The sequence below is a fragment of the Eptatretus burgeri genome, chromosome 8, assembly GCF_056783735.1.
Source record: "Eptatretus burgeri isolate ZD-2024b chromosome 8, Ebu_testis_v1, whole genome shotgun sequence".
Lineage (NCBI taxonomy): Eukaryota > Metazoa > Chordata > Myxini > Myxiniformes > Myxinidae > Eptatretus > Eptatretus burgeri.
This window is the reverse complement of record NC_140968.1, coordinates 29,529,697-29,547,196: the sequence shown is the minus strand read 5'-3', so window position 1 is coordinate 29,547,196 and position 17,500 is coordinate 29,529,697. Positions and strand designations below refer to the sequence as shown.

The following is a 17,500-nucleotide window of genomic DNA, read 5'->3' as shown; positions in this document are numbered from 1 at the left end:
CATGTGTGCAGGGAATGAACATACAAGGCATTGGTATATGACGTATGTACAGTGTGTCACGTTATTTTGATAATGTTGGACCATATGCCTGGTGTTGGCTCAATTGTTAGGGTGGTGGGCTTGGGATCCTAGGATCCTTAGTTCAAATCCCACTTGGCTGTTGAATTTATCCCAGGTGGGGTTGATTCAGCCTGTCATCCTTCTGAGGTTGGCAATATGAGTGCCAGCTTGTTGGTATCCTGTGTTGGAGTGTCGACCAGGCCAGGATTGTTCCCCAATAGCCAAGGAGAGTGCTGAATCAGCAACAACGCTCTGCACAGAGTATGGTCCCGATGGATATATGGATGGACCTTACACTGTTCGAGCATTGGTGCTGCTGAAGCACTTTCTTGGCAAGGGTTACAATAGGTGGTTTGCCATTGCCTTCCCAGCAAGAGTTAGGGGAGGAATTTGGAATTTGTTCATGGTGTCAGCTCTCGCTCGCCTACTCTTTGCGAAGGACACCGTGGGATCTTTAACATCCACCAACAACTAATGTTGGCAGATGGGACGCCCAGTATAGTGTCCATCCTAGGGAAGGCACACACATGAACCACCCTGCCTGTGAAATATTGGGATGACAGTTTATCGCTGGGTCGGGAATCCAACGCAGACTAGACAGCTGTATATCACATTATTGGTTCACGTGTCAGTAAGTGACCACTATATTCGTTATGGGTGTGTGTCTGTCTGCCTGTCCCGAGCATAGCTCCGTGGGTTTTGATCCGATGTTGATAAAATTAGGGTGTGAGGTTTGTATCATGATCTAGTTGTGTTTTCCTGAGAATGGGCATGGTGCGCCCATTATGAGCGGAGCCACGCCCAAAAACATGAGTTTTTAGGGGGTAGTCGGTTTCAAGTTACATCTTCTCCGAGGGGGTTTGTTGAATCTGGCAGGGGTTTCGGTATTTGGTTAGCCCAATGGCACCTGCATAGCCCCACGGAGCTCGATTTTTCATTTTCGTCTCATGGTCTAGGTTACAAGGTCACGAACTTAGAAAATGTCAAAAAAAAATCAATAAATTGGGCATCGAGCTCCAAGGGTTTTCAACTGTTTCGAATGAAAGTTGGTATGCAAGTAATGCTCTTCGAGTACTACAACTTTCATCATTTACGTTTTTCCCGATTCCCGCCAGTTTGCCCGTGGCGTCCCCTCGAAGGTCAAAAAATAAAAAAGGCAAACCGTGTACATTGCTCGTGAACCATCGCCGTCTCGAGACTTGTAGTCTCCTCTATTCTGAGAACGTGGTCACTGTATTATGACAGACATTTTCCATGCAGACAAGGGGAGAGAAACACACCTTTGGGAATTATTTATCAATTCAACCATAACTTCCCTGAAACATTTAGAAGGTTTTTTTTTTCTGACGGAGGATGCCCAGTTGGCAGCTGGCTTTGGAGGCTAACTTTGAAATGTGGTTTGTCCAAGAAAGATCGCGGTTGATCATGAGACCCAGGAGTTTGAATGACTGAACTTCCTCAAGAGGATTGTTAAGAAAGCAGATAGGAGGGTTTGCCAGACAGTCCTTTTGGAAAGAGAGTGAGATTTGTGAGGATTGAAAGACTTATTCCAAGTGTTGGACCAGCTTGTGATTTATTTTATTTTTTTCAAGGTCTGAAGAGAGGGAAAAATTTGCAGCCTGCCTGTCTGATGGATGTGGGATGTCATGACAGACAGCGGAGTCATCAGTAAATAGATAAAGAGGATTTTTCCAGAGAGTCGGAGAGATCATTGATGAAGATCAGGAATAGGAATGGGCCCAGAATTGTGGAGTATTCGGAGAAAGCCAAAATCATAGCAAGAGCATTTGACTCCTGGTATCTTTCAAAGCTCAGGTATTCTGGTTTCTGAGATTATAACCCATGTCATTCACACCAGCTGAGCATGCTCAGCCATTTCTTCCACTGAATTGACTTCTGTAGGCGGGTGTAAAATAATGCAGCCATAACATTGGCCGTGCACCGTCAGACTTTCCAAGCATCTCAAGCCAGTGTGTCGGGAAGAAAATAAGTGTCTGCAAAATGATGGATGTTGTTCATTTTCCACTGTCATTGACATATGTCTCGGAGCATGATGCTGTTCAGGCCGGCTTGACAAAAGTGATGTTTCGCTCTCACTGTTTGCAAATCCCAAGCACATGTATCTCTGTTTTCCTCCACCTTCCTGCTTTTTTTTTTTTCGTGTGATATCACATGTCGATATGTAGCATCTCTTTTCACCAGTAGTTTTTTCCCATTTTGATGGGCTGATTCATGCCCCATGATGGATGCATCCTGGAAGACGTTGTTCCAAAATACAACCTGTTCTCCATCTTTTCTCATCACATCTCAATTCCAAGGCATGAATGGGAACATTTCTCGGTCCATTTCCTGCCTACGAATTTGTTTTGAGGCATCGCAACCAACATCCCCCTCATTCCTTCAATGCTTTTGGCTTTATCTTCCTGACATTTCACAATTATATCTCGTTCCTGATTTGTTGTTTCTGAAAATAATCTCTCGTTATCTTCGGTCTGATATTATGTCTCACATAATTGATTGTAATTATTGCCGATTGAAATTGACCTGTTCACAAGAAGACAAAGTAAAGGGAAATTTTAGGTAATTTGTTTTGACACCCTGCAAAGATAGTTTATCTGTTCAACAATTGCTTGAGCAGTGTTGCTTCCACTCAGCATGTTAAGCCTGGTGTTGGCTTCACGGTTAGGGCGGCTGGTTTAGGATCTTCGGGTCCTAAGTTCGAGCCCCGTTGGCTGATAAATTGACACCAGGGGGGTTGCCTCAACCTATCGTCATTCTGAGGTCGGCGAAACGAGTACCAGTGTACTCATAGAGGGGCACAGCATCAGCAGCACAGCTGTGCTTCCAAGAAATGATAGCTACCTGGCAGCCAAGCTGCCATACGCAAGAACAGAACTTGGCATGTTTAGTAGTGATGTTTGTCTGATGGTAGTCAGAGTATCTAATGGTGACATTCGTTTTCCTTAATGTCTGCTGCCTTCTTGTGAACACCTGTTGTGAATTTGTCAGTGAAATCTGTGTGTCCAGTTAATCAAGGAAAAGGATGAAGGAGTGTGTGTGTGTGTGTGTGTGTGTGTGTGTGTGTGTGTGTGTGTGTGTGTGTGTGTGTGTGTGTGTGTGTGTGTGTGTGTGTGTGTGTGTGTGTGTGTGTGTGTGTGTGTGTGTGTGTGTGTCGTTCACTCAAAGTGTCAGTGCAGCCACGAAGCAAAAAAACAAAACGTTGTTTTGAAATTCTCAAATGCAATAACATTTGCACTACCATCTGCAGCCTCCTCAAATCCTTAGGGCAGTGTCTGTTTGTTCATTGCCAGGCATGATGCCAGAGGCAAGAAGGATTGCAAATGATGTATGATCCTGATGGGCAGGCACGTGGCATGAAATGTCATGGCATGTGTTCTTTTCAGCTTGGAACACAACTTGTGACTGCGACTTATTCTCAAGTTCAAGCCTGCTGATACCATGTATTTCAAAATTATATGTCTTTTTCCCATTTCTATTAATGTTTGCACCTTCGTTATCATTTCTTTCCAAGGACATGATCCAAAAAACACAAATAAATCCAAATCCATTGTTTCCATACTCTGTACAGAGTGTTGGTGCTGCCAAAGCAGTCCCCTGGGCTATTGGGCACAATCCTGGACAGATCACCAATCTAACCACACGATACTCGAATAGCTCAATCATCCCAGCAAGCTGGTACTCATTTTGCTGAGCTTGGAAGGATGAACAGGCTGAGTCAACCCCACCTGGTATTAATTCAACAGCTGAGTGGGATTTGAACTCAGGATCCTAGGATCCCAAGCCTGCCACCGTAACCAATAAGCCAACACCAGGCATGTGGGACATGATGGATTGTAAATTTATTATCAATGAGATGCAAAAATGGCCAAATTACTGACAATTGTGTTTATACGTTGTATTTCATCAAAGCTTTGAATTGTCTTGTAAATTTTCCTTTCAATTCATTATTAATGCCGTGTTAAAAAAAGATGATTCTACTTTAAGAGGGATCAAGAAACCAAGATGTGCATTTCTCGTATTACTCGGCAAAGGCTTAATATCACCAAAGGCAATACAATACAACCTGACATATCTCAGAGCATGATGTGTTCAAAATGCTTCCAAGCTAATCCATTAATTTCCCAACTAGAACGGCACGCCGGAGAGCGCATACCTCTGGCAGGCTGAACAGTATAAATTTTGTATCCCACTGATAGGTCGGATATATCTGAATCCGCACCTTAACCAAAATCTAATCCGCTTGTTCTTGTGAACAACCAACTCATCCACCGAGTTGTGTCAGAACTCGTCCACAACGTTTTGAAATACCATGCTGTGCAGTATATCGTTTTGGCCCCATCTCTCGATGGTGAACAATCACTTTTTAAAAAATTTAAAAAATCCTCTGATACGGATCAGGATCCGGATCTTCACCAACATTGAACCAATTCATCCTTGTCATACACCCAACATCTGTACCAAATTTTGTCTGAGGTCGTCCACAACTTATTGAGATATACTGTTCACAGACAGGCAAACGGACAGACAGTGGTGAAAACGACATGGAGATGATTTTGTGAGGTTTGAAGAATTCTGACAATGTACTGCCTGAAATGAAACTGCTCTGTTATAAAAAAAAAAAAAGTATAACAATATAAGCTATTGCCTCTGCCACCAAAGTGGACAGAGGCTATGTTTTCACCCCTGTCTGTCTCTTTGTCTGTTTTTCTGTTTGTGGACACAACATCTCAAAAACAAAAAGTTGACGGATTTGGACTAAACTTGGTAGACAGGTTGAGTGTGTGACAAGGCCAAATTGATTCGATTTTGGTGACGAAGATCCAGATGCGGATCCGATAATTTATTTCATTTAAAAAGTGTTTCTTCACCATTGAGAAATGGGGCCAAAAAGGATATATAGCACGACATCTCAAAATGTGGACGGGTTATGACAGAACTTGGTGGATGAGTTGGGTAGATGACAAGAACAAGCCAATGAGATTTTGGTTCAGGTCCAGACACAGATCCGGCCTCTCATTGGGATAGAAAACGTAAACTGTTCAGCCTGGTGGAGGTATGCACTATACTTACTGTTGTTCTAGTTACACCTTGTAATACAACTTCACATTTCGGTTTAATTGCTGTTGTCAAGGAGGCTTGCTTTACACATTAATATATCATTACTTATGCATTATTGGGTTCCAATTAGTCAGCGCAGAGACCGTGACCCTTTGTATTTTGGAGTTTGTTTCTAATTTTTAAAACAGACTGATGAATTTCATAAAGGAAACAATAGTTGTTTTGAAGTTGGTGCTATAGACTTGAGGTGTAGGGATATTTTATCATAAATGGATGCAAGATTAAAGACTTGTTTGAAGATGGTTTGTATCTTACAAATTGAGGTGCAACTACTTATATCACAAGCTCAAAGGTCACTCACTGATTATGCCACGGGCATTGTTGGGCACTGTCTTATGGGGCACATGCCCTGAATGTTTATTATTATTATTATTTTTCTTTTTGCTATTCCCTGAATCTATTTAGACCCTTGGCAATGACGGGCCACTTTATAATGTCTCATCTATTTTTATACACTTGTCACTGTGCTGACTGTTTTATTGGGAATTGAAGGGGGGGGGGGGATTTGAAGTTTCAAGGGGCCTGGACCCCAAATCTTTTTGAAAACTAGCGACCCCTCTGTTTATGCTTTCGAAAAGTTATAAATGACTTTTAACAATATTTATTAATAAATGGATATTTATATATTACCTTTAAATCTAGAAAGATAACCGATGCGAAAAAATATTTCATATGTTAAAAGTAAAAGAAGGTGATGTCATTAGAACAGGAACAGGTTCAACGTGTGGAATGGAAAGTATCATTTTGTAATGAATAGAACTAGAGGTGGTGCTGTATCAATAAATTATTTGGAATCTGGATTCGTAGTTGGAATTCTATAGGAGCTACATTTGTTGGGTTATTCTTTAATGTCCAGTGGGAGAGGAGATTCAAGGATACGTTGAGAGCTGCACACTCGAAGCATGCATGGAGGATGTTTTCGAGCCAAGGTTGAAGGATGGGTCATTCCATGTCAAATCATCAAAGAATCTGCCGTCATCTCTCAGATTTTTGTAAAACTTTGGGAACCAATTGGGACCCATGAAAAACGGCAAGAACTCAAATATTTTTGCTAACAGCCTCTTAATTAGTGAGATACAGACTAACGAACTTTGGACTAATTAGCACGACGTCGCGAATTCAAATGGCCATACCTCTAAAAGTATAACACCTAGAGAGCTGGTTTTGGTGTCATTTTAAAGGTATTTTCATGCCCTATAAATTTGTCTGGGCAACATTTTCCTACCTCCAACCACAAAAAAGTTATCACAAAATATAAACTTCAATCGTGAATCCCCAAAAAATGTATCCTTCAAATTTCCTCAAATTCATCCCAGAAGTACCTTATGATGTCAAGAAGCTTCCACATAAATTTTGTGATGGGCACTCCAATAGTTTCTGAGATATGAGCAATAATGTACATGTACGTATGGCATATAGGTTCGAAAATCAGCATTTGTAATGTATTATACAATCAATAAGTGAGTTCATGTACACAGTGTTCACTAACCTGACTTAGGCTTTCAATTCCCTCTTCAATGCAGCAACAGCAGCACTTGTTTCTTCCCCTCAGGCCCAGTTGAAAATGAAAGTATATGATACTTCAAAGCAATTGATGGTCGTTCCCTGTGTTCCCTGTCATGGCTAGGTTAGAATGATTGTATAATACATTACAAATGCTGATTTTCGAACCAATATGCCATACGTACATGCACATTATTGCTCATATCTCAGAAACTATTGGAGTGCCCATCACAAAACTTATGTGGAAGCTTCTTGACATCATAATGTACCTCTGGGATGAATTTGAGGAAATTTGAAGGATACATTTTTTGGGGATTCACGATTGAAGTTTATATTTTGTGATAACTTTTTTGTGGTTGGAGGTAGGAAAATGTTGCCCAGACAAATTCATAGGGCATGAAAATACCTTTAAAATGACACCAAAACCAGCTCTCTAGATGTTATACTTTTAGAGATATGGCCATTTGAATTCGCGACGTCGTGCTAATTAGTCCAAAGTTCGTTAGTCTGTATCTCACTAATTAAGAGGCTGTTAGCAAAAATATTTGAGTTCTTGCCGTTTTTCATGGGTCCCAATTGGTTCCCAAAGTTTTACAAAAATCTGAGAGATGACGGCAGATTCTTTGATGATTTGACATGGAATGACCCGGATTGAAGGGGGTGAGTGCAGCAGAGCAAGATTCGAGAACAAGGGCACCGATGTCATCAAGCAAGTCAAGGCTGGTCCAAACGTCCTTTTACTCTCATTTATTGAATATCTCGGCATCTAGAAGGTAGTGTGAGCGGTTGGGTGGGGTAAGTTAGCAACAGAGCAAGATGGGTTGGGTCGGCGAGCTATGGAGTTGAACAATGAATTCATGCATTTGGCCTTGTGAGAAGAGTCTGCAGTAAAGCCATTTGTTGTAGGGTTAAGGATAAAAGGTGAACACACACCCAAGGCAGGTTTTTGAGGAGGGAAACAGGTTAGAGAGGTCAGCCTTTAATTGCCCTTATGCTTTATGGCTTCCACTTGGCCTTGTGAAATGGCCTTGGGTTGCCCTAAAAGTTTGCCTCACTTCTTGAGAAAAGAAGCTGCTTGAAGAAGGTTACTGAATTGTTCGAATCAGGTTTACAGCCGTCAAAGATATCTTAACTGAGAGCCAACTTTATTGGATGGTTGTAGAGAGAAATGCAGAGCCATAACTATTCCATGGAATCCGGTTAGTGCAAAGCAAAGGTTTTGGATGATGGAATTCTTGATATAAACAACAACACCACTGTCAGGTAAAGTCGTGCCCCTCAAAGTGAAAGAGAGAATGGCCTTGGAGAGACATGGAGAAGTCAAGAGCATCTCTTGTGAAAGAATGGACACAATGTTTCGCACACAATGTCTGGAGCAGTCACAGAAACCTGTAAGGAGAGATCTGTGATATTGGAATGAAGTCCCCTCGTGTTGGACAGTTTGGGAAGAGGAAAGGACAGGGGCTGAGAAGTTGAGGGAGTGCAGTCTAGGGACCGTGGATGTATTTAGGTGCCGCTCTGCAGTCTTTTTACCCACCAAGTTTTCACGTTGGACCAGCAACTTTTCGACGAACCAAAAAACACTTTGTAGGAGTGCTCCAGTTGTATGATTTATGTGAAAGCCCAGTCAAAATCTACTCGACAATAATCCATAACTTCCAAGTCTCCAACAACCCCCTTTCATTACCCCGCACAAGCGAAGCCAAAAGCGGCTCCGTCTGTCCATCTGATCATCTGATCAGTTTATGATCGAGGAACAACTTTATTAAATCGAATGTGTTTTAAACATGAATAGGAAGACAAGTTTCTGGTTTTAACGTTCTTTGGCACCGAATTTGTCCCGATCACGCATGCGCATAGAGGAGTGAGATAATCTTTTTAATCTGCCTGCTTGCCTGGCAGTCAAACAAAATTGAAAATCATTATATAAAGCAGGAAACTCATTGTTTTATAAGACGATATACAGGACACAAACAACAGGCACGAAGAATTAATGTAACGCATAGATAGGATGATGTCAGAGCCACTGGGTAAAACGGCGGTTAAATCCGTAATTAATGTTTTTTTTTCTTTTCCTTTAAACCTCTTCAACCTCTTCAATTGAATAATATACTTGAACACTGGAACATAAATCGCATTCATAATACTTCCAAGAACCATGCAATACAGTATATCGACATATCGCACGAGAGGGTGAACAAGACGTTGCCGATATGGTCATGTGCTGATTGATGCTGTGTTCTATGGTGATCAATAAAGCCTCCATCTACGAAACTGTGACTCATCACCATCTTATTACAGTGTATGAAGATGGTGTACTATAAGACTGCTTCAGGAGTACGAAACTCCTGGATTTATTTTAAAATGATCTTTAATGTCATCATTTTGTTAAAATTGAAGTATGGGCTTGAAACACTGCGTGCGGTATCGTATTTTACGAACTCTCGAGTTATTATCTCGATGAGTCCTGAAAGTCAATGTGTCCAATCAGAAGCCTTTGTCAAATCAGCCCGGACGTTCTAGGAATCGCTGGAGTTTCCTGTGCTGCAGTCAAGTGAAGGGTACACAAGATGAAGTGATCCCGTTAAGTCGGTCTCATGGAGTTTTTTTTGTCTTCCATTATAACCATGATAGACACAAGTACAGAATGTTTTTACTGTTTTATTCACGTATGATTCACACGCCAATGTTTCGGTGCTACTGTTTAGAGGATCTGTTTCATTTTCATTTTCTGTCTGTTCCTTATTTATTTAATTGATTACTCCCTAAGGTGAGCATGTCCATATGACTGCTGGATTTCCAGCGCTTTATTTGAGCATCCCTAATTTGGGTTGAATTGCCTGTTGTTGGCTTCATGGTTCGGGTGGTGGGCTTGGGATCCGAAAGTCCTGAGTTTGAATCCTGCTTGGTTGTTGAATCAATACCAGGTGGGGTTGTCTCAGTCTGTCATCCTTCTGAGGTTGGCAAAATGAGTACCAGCTTGCTGAGATGATTGAGCCATTCAAGTTTCCTGTGTTTGAGTGGTTACCTGTCCACGATTGCGCTCAATGGCAGATGAGACTGCTTGAGCAGCACCAATGCTCTGTACAGATGATGGTTCTAATGGATGGATGGATGGTTGAATTGTTAATTTTTTTTCATTATGACTGGCATGGTTTTAGACTGTGGTCAGAACCCAGCCGCTTGCTGTACTATTCTGATGCGGTCAGACTTAACCGTTAAAATTATCAGGAGTACACCAAAGCTCGCTAAGGAGTGATGCTATCAGGAGTCATGGATGGCTCCGTTTTTCAATGACAAAATAAATGAAGTTCAATTTTAATTATGAACTCTCATATATGTCAAGTTCAAAAGCAAAATAACCGTGCACACAGACCATAGCAAATTTATAAATGAGCAGAAAACTGCAGTTTCTGGAATGCCATTTTCAATTTTTTGCATTCTTTTCTTTGTTTTCATGATGTATTCCAAGACATGTTAGTAATTAAAGTGTTGGTCAAACAAATTATAATTTTTTACTTACATTAAATAGTATCAAAATGCTGGCATGGCGGGCTCTGTGGAATGGGTACCAGGTCCCCAGATGGCCTCTCCCCAGGACTAGATGAGCTCCAAGGAACGAGTTCCAGGGCCCCGGAAGGGATTACAAGTAATTATCACAGTCAGAAATGGCTGAGAATGCAGTAGAGATCTTTAAGGAACCTATGGTATCTGGGGCCCGTTTCATTGAGGTAACATTCAAAAAATTCCACTGGCCTGTAGTGGCAGAACCCCAGACCAGCAAAATTTAGTTCAGACCTTCAGCTGAAAATACTAACTACATCATTGGGGACATGTCCAAGGAGCTGAGAAATGCAGACAGGGAGCAGGGTGTGTGTGTGTGTGTGTGTGTGTGTGTGTGTGTGTGTGTGTGTGTGTGTGTGTGTGTGTGTGTGTGTGTGTGTGTGTGTGTAATGGAGTGGAGAGCACAGATTGGAGGAGGGGGCAATGGGATTTGGAAGACATAGGGGAAGCGAGCATGGAAGGGCTAACAGCTGTGCTTGCATTCGCAGCAAGTTGGGTTCCACTTATGAATTGCAAGTTTGGCAATATGAACATGTATGTCACGGACTTGTACCCAAGATGATGTCAGTAGCCCTTTTAGAATCGTTAATTGAATCTCTGGAGTCATGCATTTTAATTTGATGAGCCTTGGGGGCAGCTATTTATTCCTTATGCAAATGTGCCTCTTCCCTTCTCTCCTCACTCTTTTGCTTTCTTTCTCTGAACCCTGCTCTTCATTTTCTCATTTTCAATATTTAGCAAACATTTTCAATATTTACCACTCTTCCCCCCCCCAACTCCTGGAGGTACACAACAAATGCAAGGAAATATTTTCTTGCTAAAATCTCATGAGCTTACAAAGGCTTCTGTACATTTGTATGTTTGGTAGTTTGCAAAGTTGGTTCATACAGAACTGTACTTTGCTCCTAATGGGCTGTATCTAATGGCTTGACACCTCAATCATGGATACCTTTAATATCATGGGTGTCAGTCATTTGAAGTGAGGAGCCATCAGACCACTTTGAGCAATTAACCTCCACCAGAATTATGTCATGGTATCCTAAATAGCTCTTGTTTGTGTCTGCAGTGCGAAATCTGCTGGAGAAAGGGGTGACACCAAACCTTTGCAATGAAGATGGTTTGACAGCACTGCACCAGGTGGGAACACACTCTTTGCTCGCACGTTTACCTGTGGGATTGCAGGATGAAAGTTGTACAGGCACAGGAGCATACTGAGAGCATATAATATAATTTGGCAATGATGCATTTGAAAACAACACATCCTGAAAGGCTGAAATATTGAAGCCCACAAATAAAGGATTTGCAAGTCGGAAAAATGTGTTTCAAGTGCAGTCTAGCGGCTCGCATTGAAAATAATCATTTATTTGCTACCCGATGTACTTAATTGTTCCTGGTGGCCTTTTATTTTTTCCTTTGTGAATATTTTCAAGCTGCCAGTGGCATTGTGTGAATGATGTCATCTTATAAAATTGGTTTGCAATCTTTAATGTTGGTAGTCATGGTTGCAGGTGTCTCCAGTATTAATAGCAGCGAGGCGCAGATGTCACCGAATGTCAAGTGTAGATGGTTTGATTGAGGGAGTCCAGGTGGTTGGGGACTGGGGGGGATCAGAACTCAGAAGGGGGAAGTAAAGTGGCTGATTGGAATAAAATTGATAGCAGGCGCGTAACCTAAATGATTTTCAAACGCACTCAAATGACACACCTCCACCCATCTCCATCACTGAAGGTTTGCTTTGCTTTACTGGAACTGGACAGGGAGTTTGTTTCCCCCTCTGTGTTTAAGCCAAATGTGAAGGTGCAGGAAATGGAGAGTGTTTTTGGTTCGAGCTTGTTGTTCATCCATTTGGATCATCCAATATTTGCCTACTATTCTTCTGTGTGGGTTTGGGCAAGGTATAGTTGTGGCAAATATTGCCTGCATTGATTGAAATATAAATACTAAGTAGGCCATCAGCCTTCATTTTGCATCATATTCTGACATTTGACCCTGCGTGGAATCTAAATTTTTTTTTTTAAAGCACCGAAATAATGTGTCCACTTCAATCTGTACAGGTTGGGGTGAGGTGTCATTTTGCCAATTATTGCATGAATTGGTTGAAATACTGATGCTTGGCATGCCAAAAACAAATTTTGCATCCAATTTTGACCTTTAACCTTGTATCATCCAAAAAACAACTGTAATCTGAGATCTTCTTATGCATCTGTATCGGGACTGTTTCAATTTCATCTCTATTACGTCAAATGCAAGGAAATGGCAAAACGGGTGATTAGCTCCGCCACGAAGGTGGACGTAGGTTATTTTTTCACCCCTATCTGTTTATCTGTACGTGAGCAGGATATCTCAAAAAGTTGTGGACGGATTTGAACAATTTGATGGACAGGTTGGGTGTGTGATGAGGAAGAATTGATCAGATTTTGATGAAGATCCAGATCCGGGTACTCCAATTTTAAAAGTGATTCTTCAGCAGATATAGAGTAGAGCACAATATTTCAAAGGGTTGTGGTTGAGTTGGGTAATTGACAAGAACAAGCCGATTTGATTTTGGTTAAGGTCCGAATGCAGATCCAGCCTATCGGTCAGATACAAAACGTAAACTCTTTAACCTGAAGGAGATATGCACTCTCTCGAGTGCCATTCCAGTCAATCTCGTACCCAAAGAGACTATTGGTGTGTGTGCGTGTGCGTGCATGTGCGTGTGCACGCGTTTGCGTCCATGTCCATATATTTTCGATTTTTTTTCTTTCTCTGCAACCACTTCTCTGATGTGATACTTTAAAAATATGATTGATGTGAGGGATTCCCCATGGATAATATTTTATTGATAACACTGTTGTCATAACTCACATGGTATGGCAGCCATATTGGATTAAAGGAAAAAAATTGGACATTATCTTCTCCAAAACTGCTCAATGAAAAAACATAAAAACTTGGCAGATGTCAACTTCCCATGGAGAAAATGGGGTGATAACGCTGAAGTCATCGGCGAAGTGGTATTCCATCCATAATTGATTGAAATCCATAGTTGGAGTGTGTGCGTGTAAGATATCAGACGCACCTCCTGACTGTTATGGTGAGGATCATCATGGACGATGTCCAACATGGTAAAACCGCATAATCCGCACAGAGCAACCGTCGGTCTGCCACCCAGATGATTGTTCCCGCTAATACAAACCATTCAACCAGAAGGCATGTGATGTGATCAGCAGGTAAATCAAAACATGTGGAGTGTAACGGGCACTCCCCCGATCCCCATTGGACAAAGTTCTCCACCAAAGCGTCGCCTCCAACACAGAGGCCTCGGCCCGGTGACTGTCAAACAGACAAAGATTATGTGGTCAACATCAGTTAAATATCAAATGGATCCACCGATCTGGATTTCGGGCTTTATTTGCAGCGATGCTCACCATAACAGTCAGGAGGTGCATCTGATGTATAAACAATGAATGTGGTCATTGTTGGCTTGATATTTATCAGTGTGCTATCCTGATGTGGGCAAATAAGTCCATGTCCATGTCCATGTCCATGTCCATGTCCATGTCCATGTCCATGTCCATGTCCATGTCCATGTGTATGTGTATGTATACATGTGTATGTATGTATATTGTTACGGTTGTGGAAATTCACAGAACACCATTCAGGTATCCCAGAGATCAGTTATGTCGATAAGTGTGTGTTCAGATTAGATTTCCCACCGAGGTCTAAAGGGATTTATTCGTGTAACCGGGCTGTGATCTTTGAGTCAGCCATTATTCTTTTGCTATCTTTATTTTGGAACAACCACTACTTCAACCACCACACCATCCCCACCACAATGCCATCCCCACAACCACACCAACCACGCCACTACTTCAACAACCACAACAGCCTCCCCAACGAATAACACCATGCCAACCAACGGTTAAAACAACAAGGTGCTCCGAAGAGAGAAATCCCGATAACGCCTGGGATTTTACCCTCCCCCTTCCCCCCCCCTCCTGCGTGCCGGGAGGGAGGAGGGGCGGATCGAGCCAAGGTTCAAAGGTGAAGTAGGGGAGGGCGCTCATTTTGGAGGGAAAGAGCCCACTGTGACCCCCTCCCCTTAGGGGCAACAACAACTGAGCCCAGCCGAGCTCTGCTGGAGTTTTCCCCCACGCACCGGGAAGGGAGGGGCGAGGCTCCGTGACTATAAAAAGGAAGCGTGGGTTGACGCCGAGAGAGTTGTTGTAGAGAATGGTTGGAAGAGAGTCGTACAAGAAGGTTGTTGTTGACCAGTTGAGTTGAGGGGCTGAGTGGAGGTGGAGAGAGGAGACGCCGACCAGCAGTGGAGTCTGGGGTCTGGAGAACGTAGGCGGACCCGGTGAACGGAATCCCAAAGACCCACGGACACGGTCGTTTTATTTCTTTCTTTTCTGGGGTTTTTCAATGTAGGTCTGTGGCGCCTTGTCCCTAAGTAAAACTGGTTAAGTGCATGTGTGTGGATAATATTAGCACGGTTGTAGTTCTTTTGTCGTGCTTTTGTTGATTGCATAATTGCATGTGTGTTTGCCTTGCCTGATTGCATACGTGCATGCCTGCATACGTGCTTTGGAAATAAATGTCCTTGTGTGAATGTGACCTGTTCGTTGCATCCTTTCCCTCGATTGAGCTGTCGTATTACGTTCGGGATATTAGCTGGCTTTTAAATAGCCGATAAGATAATCAAGTCCAACGGGGCCTCGCGATAATACACCGCTCGGCAAATGGCAAATGGAACGAGCTGCTTAAGAATGGCTCGTTTTCGTGCAGGCTTCGTCGAGGTGTAAATTCCCGGCATTTCTGTCTGCTCGCATACTTAGGTAAATCGACAATTCGGCGATCGGACCCTGTCGCGCGCGGACAGAATAGTTGGCTGATTTACGGTGTGATTAAAAACACACCCGTAGCTGGATTTCGGCATTGATCCGAAAGCTGCGACTAGGTTTGCCCGTCCGGTGGGCGAGATCGGCCGCGATTGGCTAAAAGCGGTCACCCGCACGCCTAGCGGGTGGGAAACTATAACAATGTGTGTGTGTGTGTGTGTGTGTGTGTGTGTGTGTGTGTGTGTGTGTGTGTGTGTGTGTGTGTGTGTGTGTGTGTGTGTGTGTATATGTATGTATGTATGTATATATATATATATATATATATATATATATATATATATATATATATATATATATATATATATATATATATATATATATATATATATATATATATATATATATATATATATATATATATGAGCCTGGTGTTGGCGCAGTGGTTCAGACAGCGGCTTGGGATCGGAAAGGTCCTGAGTTCAAGCCCCGTTGGGCCACTGAATTAATACACCAGGGGGTTGACTCAGCCTGTCATCCTTCCGAGGTCGGCGAAATGAGTACCAGTGTACTGGGCCGGTGTATACCCCCGGTTAAAATGGGTGCACCATATCCCTGTGTCGTAAGAGGCGACCAGGGTTGCGTCAGGAAGGGCATCCGGCGTAAAACATGTACCAAATCACTATGCGGATCATACGGATGATCCGCTGTGGCGACCCCTAAAGGGAGCAGCCGAAAGAAGAAGAAGAAGATATACCGTATTTTCACGACTATAAGGCGCATATAAACGTCTTAGATTTTTGTCAAAATGTGCGACGCGCCCTATAGTGCAGTGCGCCCTTTGTGTGTCGTCATTGTAAGGCGGACGTATTTGTGAACATTAGAACTGGGGGTAAATGTGGGCGTGGCTTATGTATAAAAGAACAGGTATGTGCGGTATGCAGAACATTGCTGTTTTAACAACCCCGAAAATGGCAAAGAGACACGCTTATGAAGCTCAGTTTAAACTGAAGGCGATCAGCTATGCGGAGGAACATGGGAATCGAGCCGCGGCGAGGAATTTCCAGATCAACGAGTCGATGGTTCGAAAGTGGAGGAAGCTGGAAAACGAGCTGCGACAGGTGAAGAAGACGCAGCTGAGTTTCCGTGGAAACAAGGCGAGGTGGCCAGAGTTGGAGGAAAGACTTGAGCAGTGGATCGTTGAGCAAAGAGCAAGTGGGAGGAGCGTTTCGACGGTCACGATCCGACTGAAGGCAGTATCGATAGCGGAGGAAATGAAAATCGAACATTTCCACGGAGGTCCGTCTTGGTGCTTTCGCTTCATGAAACGGTGCCATTTTTCCATCCGGACCAGGACTACGATAGCGCAGCAACGTCCGGCGGATTATCAAGAAATGATGGAAAACTTCCGCTCCTACTGCAGCAAGCACATCTGCGACAAACGGATCCAGCCGAGCCACATCACCAACATGGACGAGGTGCCGCTCACGTTCGACATCCCGGTGAGTCACACGGTGGAGAGGAAGGGAACCAGCACGGTGGCGATACGCACAACGGGGTATGAGAAGGCTTCGTTTACTGTTGTGCTTGGCTGCCACGCCGATGGACAGAAACTGCCGCCGATGGTAATTTTCAAGAGGAAGACTTTGCCTAAAGAGACGTTTCCAGCAGGCGTCATTATCAAGGCAAATGAAAAGGGCTGGATGGACGAGGGAATGATGAAGGAGTGGCTGAGGCAGGTGTATGTAAGAAGACCGGGTGGTTTTTTCCACGCATCACCTTCGCTCCTGATTTATGACTCTATGCGTGCTCATCTCACCGACGACGTGAAAATACAAGTGAAGCAGATGAACGCTACGCTTGCTGTGATTCCGGGAGGCTTGACAAAGGAACTCCAACCGCTGGACATCGGCGTGAACCGGCCGTTCAAAGTGAGGCTGCGAGCGGCGTGGGAGCGGTGGATGACCGAAGGAGAGCACAGCTTCACAAAGGGTGGAAGGCAGTGCCGGGCGAGTTACGCCACAGTTTGCCACTGGATTGTTGATGCCTGGGCTAACGTGTCTGCTGGCACTGTTGTCCGAGCTTTCGCTAAAGCCGGCATCATTTCGGAGGAGCCGCACGGTGCAGAAAGTGACTCTGACGGCGAGGAAGGTGGACCTGCTAGGTTGGGTTTAGCGCAGTTCGATTCCGAAACAGAGGATGAGGATTTCGATGGATTTGATTAAAGACTATTACCGGTATTTGATTGTTTTAGTATTTTTGTAACTAATACTTTAATAAAGCACAACCAAACTCAATTTTGCTCCCGATCTATTTTTAAATACGCACACTTGTGTGCTTGTGTGAGTGTGTTGTTGTACGGCGGACGTACGTAGTAGAGGATATTCATATAAAACCCGCGCCCTATCGTGAGGAGC

General features: G+C 43.2%; 1 protein-coding gene across 4 annotated transcripts in view; it reads left to right on the top strand.

Moving 5' to 3' along the window:
• Positions 1-17,500, top strand: part of LOC147021426 (protein phosphatase 1 regulatory subunit 16A-like) — a 218,272-nt gene that overhangs the window by 105,491 nt on the left and 95,281 nt on the right. For all 4 annotated transcript variants that reach the window (XM_085891353.1, XM_085891351.1, XM_085891352.1 and 1 more), the window contains one exon: positions 11,333-11,403. In XM_085891353.1, the coding sequence (XP_085747479.1) occupies positions 11,333-11,403 (71 nt within the window). The remainder of the gene's footprint in view (positions 1-11,332; positions 11,404-17,500) is intronic.